Source organism: Solanum stenotomum, chromosome 5 (genome assembly GCF_019186545.1).
Source record: "Solanum stenotomum isolate F172 chromosome 5, ASM1918654v1, whole genome shotgun sequence".
NCBI lineage: Eukaryota > Viridiplantae > Streptophyta > Magnoliopsida > Solanales > Solanaceae > Solanum > Solanum stenotomum.
In genome coordinates, this window is record NC_064286.1 from 20,717,166 (window position 1) to 20,726,021 (window position 8,856).

The 8,856-nt window shown below is 37.8% G+C and overlaps 1 protein-coding gene across 1 annotated transcript; it reads right to left on the bottom strand.

Moving 5' to 3' along the window:
* Positions 1–1,533: 1,533 nt before the first annotated feature.
* Positions 1,534–7,568, bottom strand: LOC125864899 (uncharacterized). The gene is made up of 5 exons (XM_049545001.1): positions 7,114–7,568; positions 5,541–6,477; positions 5,335–5,430; positions 2,941–3,077; positions 1,534–2,188 (listed from the first exon to the last, which is right to left on the bottom strand). The coding sequence occupies exons 1-5, from the start codon at positions 7,344–7,346 to the stop codon at positions 2,026–2,028; spliced, it is 1,566 nt and encodes a 521-aa protein (XP_049400958.1). The 5' UTR covers positions 7,347–7,568; the 3' UTR covers positions 1,534–2,025.
* Positions 7,569–8,856: the final 1,288 nt, after the last annotated feature.

An 8,856-nucleotide genomic window follows, 5' to 3' on the forward strand; every position in this document is an offset into this window, starting at 1 on the left:
GTTTATACTGCCCACATATCACACAACGCCCTTGCAAAATGAAATGCATCAATTGTGCAGGGAATAGTGAACGTCCCTGTGCCTTCTTTCTTCTGAACCAAAGATCTTGTAGCAATAGCGCTACAATGATGCAAATTATCTGCCGGCTCGAAACTGACCAAGTCTTATGTGAACTTAGCCTGGTCTGGCATAACCGGGCATCTACTCTAAAGCTTCCACCAAAGATATATTTACTGAAAGTTGACGAAGCATAGATATGAATTTCAAGAACCTACTATCCTGAGCTTTCTTCTTCAGCCTCCGTGGAAATGGAGGTGGTAGTCTAATAATTGGTTGCAAAGGTTGTGATACCTCTGCTGCTGGATCCTCTGTCTATTAGCCTCTTCAACATCCTTAGGACTAACTTCCACCTCTTTTGGCTCGCTAGAATCAACAAGAACCTCTTCATCAACCTCATTTTCAGCCCGAGTATCAGCTTCAGCATTAACATCTCTTTCCTACTCAATACTTAGATGTACAGTGACTTAAAATTTCTAGTAGTAATGGACATTCATTTCCCATCCTTCCTCGGGTTGTGAACAGTAACACTAGGCAGTTCTCTGATTTAATGTGGCGAACAGTTGTCCCATATGATGCTCCAACTAATTAATAGATCAAGAGTGCGAATCTACCAGTTGATTCATGTTGGAAACTGTCAAAACCAGCAAACACTAGGCCTTAAATAGGACTCCTCAGCTACAGTTTCACTAATTACAATTCCCAACTATACTTTGGTTTGCTATGCATTTATATTCATTGTATTTTTCACGGGTTTCAGAGAAAATATACAAACATTAACTGATTTGTATCAAAAGGAATACATATTAGGCGGAGAGAGGCGAGCGAGATCAGAAAAGGGAGGAGAGAGGTGAGCGAGATTGAGAGAGGGAGGAGAGAGAGGATGAATCCTGTTGTATTCGTTGTATCACGAATATAATTGATATAAAATACAAATCTCTCACATATATTTGATTAGTTACAATTGATACATAACACATTTGACGGAGAGAATGAATGCATATTGTGTTTGCATGAATCACGAATACAATTCATACAGAATACAAATATAGTTGATATAAATACAAAATAGTTTTTCAAATACATTTGATAGAAATACAAACCTCTCACCTATATTTGATTGAACACAATTGATATATAATACATTTGAATAGATTTCTTTTTATTGACAGAGTGAGAGGGGGAGAGAGAAGGAAGTGGGAGGAGAGAGGCGAGGGAGAGAGAGAAGAGAGAAATTTGCCATAAAATCCTACATATAGCTATGAATTGTAATATTTTAAACTTTAGTGGTTAATCATAAATAATTATCAGTGTTTGCCTTGTTGCGTAAGTTTTCCTTGAAGGACATAGTGTACACAATATAAAATATCATGAATAGACTTCCCCGCTATCATGTATAAGTTAAGGCATATTCGAGGTCCAAGTCTACTTACCTGCATTTGAAGACTTACATCCTTGGCCCAAAACTATGGGGTGTAACAAAAACATTAAGATACATGAATATATATGACAAATATACAGGAGTTCTGCATAATCAGCTTATTCCCCAATGTTACAGAAACTAAAAAATAGAAAAAGAAAAGGCAAGCATGTAGACAACTACATTTAACTGATTCACACCCTAAACTTTCAGATAGTTTGCACTGAACAAAACTGCCACTGAATATAAGACGGTCCATCAAATTAGACCTTGGGAAGCATTTTTCTAATTCTTTCAGAAATGGAACACTACATCTGAAGTTCACATGTGAGGTGATAAAGGTTTACTACTTACAATGCGAAGTGGCATCGCTCATCTCCAGTTTCATTCTTCTTCTGTGGTTTGTCGAAAATCATGCAGCACACTTTTCCGTATAAATTCAATGAATTAATTTTGTGAAGTTTGCGTTTAGCAGAGCCAATCATTCCCTTTACTGGATCTTCATCTTGGTATTGATCTCTGTAAAGCAAGCTTTCAAACTTCACCAATCATTCCCTTTTACCCTCTTGTGTATCATCTTCTACATCAGAACTGTCGCTACCTTCCTTCCTATCCATTTTGATAAGACCAATGTCACCTTGTGGAGTTTCTTTGCATAAGGATTCAGTTTCTTCATCCTCGTCTTCACCCCTTGCATCAGAGTATGCATATCTGGAATGAAAACTTCATGTCAGTTAAAAGCAATAAAATGTAAAAGGTTGAAGGGGTATTACAGCTCCAGAAAATTAAAGCCTAAAACGCTTCAGAACTTTTCTCATCTTGTTGAAATGTCTGGCTGTAATTTGAGAAAAGAAATTGTCTCTAACTAGAAACAAAAACTAGCTTTGCTGCATTATTACCCACTGACGAATTGCTACAGTTAAAATATAGGTATTTTTTTGAGAAATGGCAATCCAAAGGAATGGTAGCATTAGGAGCCTGCCCTTTTCTTAATTAAAGCAAGTTTCTGGCAGTTCCCAAACCTGGATTCATTAGGACATGGATTTATCCTGTTCACTAATGGTAAACTTTGCCAAAGTTGAATTATAACTCAATTGACTAGATAAATGTTGAAATGGTGAAGTTTAATCCTTCACACATAAACTGAGACAAAACATGTAGAGATGGTGTAATTGTATTGAACAAAAGACCTGTTACTACAGATAGTAACATGGAGGGTGGAGGAAATATGAAAGGAAAAATTAAGCATAAAGTATTAATGGAACTGCAGACTTCAGTTTTTCAATGCTTTAAATGTCATGTCAGGATAAAGCATGGATGCATTCTCTTTTTCAAATAATGTATATGTTGCATCTCTTTCAGGCAATTAATGCTTGACCATTTTTATCTTCCTGCATTAAATGATTACTAGATAACACAAGACTAAAACACAACACTATTTATGACTCTTCCAAAATATCTACCGTTGTGAGGTCTGAGATGGTGCCCATAGGTAGCAGATGACACACAGCAGTCCAAAGGCGAGAATATCCCAGAAAGCAGTGATGATCCAACCTCCCTGCCACCTCTCATTGAAGGGATCTGTTGTTTTGAAGTAAACCTGCAGGAAAGGACTAGACGATTTAAGCTTTGCAGGTTGCGGGAATCCCTACAACATTCATCCAGGATTAAAGAGAAGACCATTAACATTCAGCATACGTGGATATGATGATGGGGAAAACTGAAATACAACAGATCAACCAAATGGAGCTGGTTACAGAAGTTTCTTCTAAAACGAACTCCGTCTTACAGGCGATTTCTGGTGCCACAGATCAAACAGATTGGAACTTTTTTTTTCATACACTAAATCCCACCCTGCAAAGCCCCTCCACTTCTCCAGTTGTCAACAATGGCTTTCTATATGCCCCCTTGGAGAATCAAACACCCAATCTCATGACTGTAAGTGGAGGGTTGTTTCGACCAGGCTATCCTTCTCTTGTCAACAGGGAAAAGAAGGATCCTTTCGGCAGGAGAAGATCTGACAGTATGATCAGTTCCACCTCGAAAAAGAATAGAAACCACAAGGGCATACTGTACTTGGTAGTTCCATAGCTTGCTAAGTAATGATCTTTAATGGGAAAATTGTAATGGAAAATAATCACGGATTTCCAATTAGCTGACTGACAGAAGAAATACTATGGAATGGGATTTTGTTTTCCTCAAAATTTTGAATATGGAAAGTTGGGGTATAAAATAGTCATGAAGAAGCCTAATTCTTTTAGGATTACTTGGAACAATATATTCCCTTTTACAAACCTACAAGTTACCCCAAAACTCACACATGACAGAGTGGTTGAAACTTGTAACAACATTTCCAAGTACCTTAAAACTAAAAATTACTGAGAACCACCCTTTAATATTTAATTACTATGTCAAAGTCGCATAGCTCATGGTAAAGAGGTATATGGTACATAGTGAAGATGAGTCAATAATGAAATGTTTGGTTCAGTTCTCTCTTACTTCAAAAAAATAAAAAAAATTAGTGATTCAGCTGGTATATATTAGCTGTATCGACTACAACTGATTGTATGACGTCTCTTGGGATGGTTGAAAATTTCTTCTCTGAGTTGAAGACAGTCTCAAAGCGCCAGATGAACCGATCCTATCAAGACTTTTTCAGGAAAAATCTAACCAACTACGCCAAAATTATAACAAATTTTAATTAAATTAATGGAACTGTATAGTCCGTATAAGAGATTCCTACCTTCTCCCATCCCGCTGCACTAAATAACTTGGCCCAGGATTTGCTTTGAAATTAGGTTCTCCATGCACCATTTGGAATGAGAAATTATGACTTGAGTATCTTCCAGATATGTGTCAACAATTGTTACCTTATCTGAAACAAATATTTGTCTCCTAGGTGGGCATTATGCCGAAAGCACAAGAGATTTATCAAGGAGGGGTTCCTATACAGTTTTCAGCAACTACTCAGACAATAACCACACCGTTCAAGTATTTCACTCAACAGCATACCCAATGTGATCCCACAAGTGGTGTCTGGGAGGGTAGAGTGTACGCAAATCTTGACCCACCTTGCGTAAGGTAGAGGTTGTTTCCGATAGATCCTCAAGCTCAAGATAAGTGTTTTCATAAATAGGTTTGAAAAATACAAGAGTGAAGAAGTAATGATGAAAATACTGAGGAAAAGGAAAGTATCTAAAGCAAAAAAGCAACATTAGTAGGATAACAAAAGATAATACAAGAACAATATTAATATTATTGATAAGAAGAAGAGATAGCAAAGGTGCTTCAACAAGAATCATGCTCTCCCATAGAAAAGAGAGAAATAATTCGGCTACCGACTACTCTAATCCTTGACCTCCATGCTCTCTTATCTAGGGTCATGTCCTCGATAAGTTGAAGATGCTTCATGTCTTGTCTAATCACTTCTCCCCAATTCTTCTTCGGTCTACCTCTACCTCTCCTTAGACCTACCACTACCAAACTCTCACACCTACTCACTCCTCATTGGAGCCTCTGTACTCCTCTTCACATACCCGAACCATCTCAATCTTGTTTCCTTCATCTTGTCCACCAAGGAAGTCACTCCCCCCTTGTCCCGTATATCTTTGTTCCTAATCTTATCTCTCCTTGTATGCCCGCATTTTTTTTTTGATAAACAGTAACTTTGTATTATATCCAGAAAAGTACTTAGGTAGTACTGAAACCATATCCTAGTATGCCCACATTTAGTGAACCTTTTAAACAAGGAAATTACGATAGACCTAAGGGACAAGCCTCTAAGTAGTTATATCATGCTGATCAAATTAAAAAGCCTTATTGATTTAATTTCTAAAGTTCATGCATCAAACACAAACCTCATATCCAATCCATGCAACTGAAGCAATGACAGTGATTGCTAATGCATTTGAAAATTGTCTGTAAATATCCAACTTCACAGAACTCCTCTTTGCCTGAAGAAACAAGTCGTGAGAGAATCAGACATTTTATGAGAAAAAAAGGGATGAAACGTTTGGAAGATGTAGTTGTACACAAGTTTCAATAAAAACAGTAAGATATCAACCTGCAGCTGTTCCAGTGTCTTTGAAAGAGAAGTGAAAATCCATAAGATCAAGAATGCATCTAATAATGCATCAGGAAGGACCAACATAATTCTTGCTCGCCCTGCAATGTCATTTATTGTACCAACGTATTCGGTAATGTCTAGCAGTATAGATGCCACAAAATAGGTTATTCCAAGAAGGAGCACCTTTGTGGTGAGACCACCAAGGGTAGGGCGAACAACACCATAACCCATTGAGATAGAAAGAATAAGAAGGCGTGAAACAGTTCTCCTTGTGGCTCCAATTGTAACAACCCAACTCGTGAGTCCCACAGGCCTTGCACCAGTATTGTTGAAATAAGCATAATCAAAATACCAAAATATCATCTCCAATAACCCAAGGGCAATAACTCCAGTGATGCAGTACTGGAGCGGCAGAACGTCCTGCCGGTGTCTGACATACTGAAGACACCAGATTGCAGTGAGAAGTATATATGCTACGGTCATTATAGCATAAAACTTCATTAGGGGCGACATTCGACCAGGCAAATATCCATCAGGATTTTTCCATACTGTCCTCCCAGATACCTTCATTCCCTTAAGCTTAGGATCACATGAGATGAAGAAGAGGTTATACATTCCCGTCTTTTTTATGTAAACCTCCTTCTTCTTCAATTGGACTGACAACTGTCTTCCTTTAAAGTTTACATTCAACACCATTGGCCAATTAGCATCCGTCACTGAAGGTGTTCTAATGACTTCGCCTTGCTTGCAACCTTCAAGTTTAGCAAGATCAGAGGTGCAACAAATGGACCTTTGCCCACCATATGGCGAACCACCAATATTGTCACGATCTGCAGCCTCAAATATTATGATTTGAACCAACCCACTATTATATGCCATAGTTGGATGCTGGTCTGCAGCTGCTTTGCTCCTCCAAAATGTGATATTCTCAAACCTTTAAATGTTCAAATCATCAGATACTAATGCAATAGGTTACAAACAATGTCACTGAGCCCAAAATCTATCTATCAGTACTGTCCCTTAAATTGCACCAACATCACAATAGATCTTCCGGAAGTTTAATAAAAAGTGCAGACCAAGTATCATTTTAGATCTGACCATCTTTTCATAATACTTGTGGGTAATCTATCAAAGGTGGATCTCGGATTTAAAGTCAGTGGTAATGATGTACCTTACATACAATATACGTTTACAACAATGTCTCAACCAGTTCAGTGGTTACAGTGTACATAACATATATACACTTGCAATTATGAATGAACCAGCTATCTAGGTGGATCCAGAATTTAAAGTTGTGTAATATTCCTCTTCATTTTTATACAGATATTGTTAAAGTTTTAGGTGGATCCTGGATTTTAAGTAGTGCAATATTCTTCTTCTTCTTCTAAAAAATGACTTAATAGTATCTTAGTCAGCTTGATCGCTCGCCCCGACAGAACAAACCAAAACTTGGGACAGATGGAAAAAATGTCCCTCAACTGGATTTAGACTTTGATTCCTAAAGTTGCTTGGATACATATAAACACAAACACACATATAGTTGGAGCGCAAGAGTAATTGAAGAGTTCACCTGATATAAGAGAGGCCATCATGGGCCGTAGAGCGAAATGGGCGATGGGGCGGAGGAATGAAGCGGGAGGAAGCGACGCCTTCACTTCCACCGGAGACAAGGTAAGCATTTCCAACTTCTCTGAATGGATCTCTGTTATAGATGTGAATTGAGGATTCCACTGATGTGAAGACTGATAATAGTATAGCGAGAGTGGGCAGTAGTAGTAAGCACTGGACTGAAATGCAAGCCATGGATGAAGGCGCAAATCCAGGCGATAAATTGAGAGAGAGGATGGAGAATAGATCAGCGAGTTTGGTGGAGGTTGAGTGAGAGAGAAAAGATATCGGAGTTTTAAATCTGTTAACCGGTGCAGATGTTGCTTCTTACGCGCCTGTAAAGCGTGTGCAGCGGTCCACCAGATCTCGCTGCTATTAAACTTAAGCAACGTATTTTCTTTCCTTTCTTCTTTTTTTTTTTTAAATTTATTTTTCAAGGTTAAGTAATTGTCACGCGACATCATCGAAAATACCAAGAATTTGAGAGCTTGAGTTATAATTGCGAGTGTAATATAACTATTGTGATGAAAATTAGCTACCCTTCACTGGGAAAGGATATTTTATACTCTAACCCTAAGTAATTGTCATGACCTAAAGTACACCTTAGCCGTAACATGACATATAGGACCCCGAAAGACCCTATACAAGTCACTTAACAAACATATATAAGATGATAGAATCTTAAAGAGTTCAAAAGACATTTTTGATTAATAAGGGTTTGACAAAAAGTAGCGGAAATCTAAATAAGTCTCAAAGCCATCTATTACATCATATGAGTGATTGGGACGTAACTCATATATCACATATAAAATCCGAAATGAAAAGACATGAAAGCATAAAAGAGTATCGGTCCTTCAAACATGAGGACTCACCAATCTGTTAAAAAACTCTAAGGATTAATCTAGCCACGAGTGTGGAAAGTAGGAGCGTCGAATCCTACATTAGTGAAACAATGTAGGCAATAGTATATGTTAGTACATAGAATGTACCATAGTCGGGACCCACGACCCGTCGGTGGGACCACTGCCCGTGGGTGGGTCTCGTCATTTGAGGTCCAAAATTTATTGGTCTTTGAACTTATCGACTCCCAACCAGGACGGTCCGTAAATTGATCGATGGACCGTAGGTCGTGGTCGTCGGTGAGCTCGGCAATTATTTTCTTAAGGGCTTTTGGGTCTTTTCCCAATTATTCTATCCTAATACTATGTCATTTTACCCTTACCTAGAAGTCCTATATAAGTATTTTTAACCCTAAATTTCTCCAATTTAAATCATTCTCTCAAATTCCTAAAAGAAGAACAAGTCTTCCTCTCCAAAATATTTCTCTCTAGAAAGCTTGAAGAAGAAAGAGTCAACATAGGGTTTTCAAGTTAAGCCTCAAATTCCACCATTGAAGGCAAGCTTTTGGCATTGAGGTATAATAATCTTCATTCATGGAGCATTTTCTTCCATGGAGTTCCCATATTCTCCAATTTACAAAGTTAAAAATATCCAATTGAGTTAGGGTTTTTCTTCCATGTCACGGGTTCTTTAAATATTGATTTACTTAATTTTTTTATGACCTATCAAGCATGAATTGAGATAATTACATGATTTTATGATGAACTCCCATGAACCCATGTCTAACCCTTGTTTTCTAGATTATCATGATTGAAAGTGGGCTTTGAACTATGATAAGATAATTATGGAATTATGCATGTTCTTG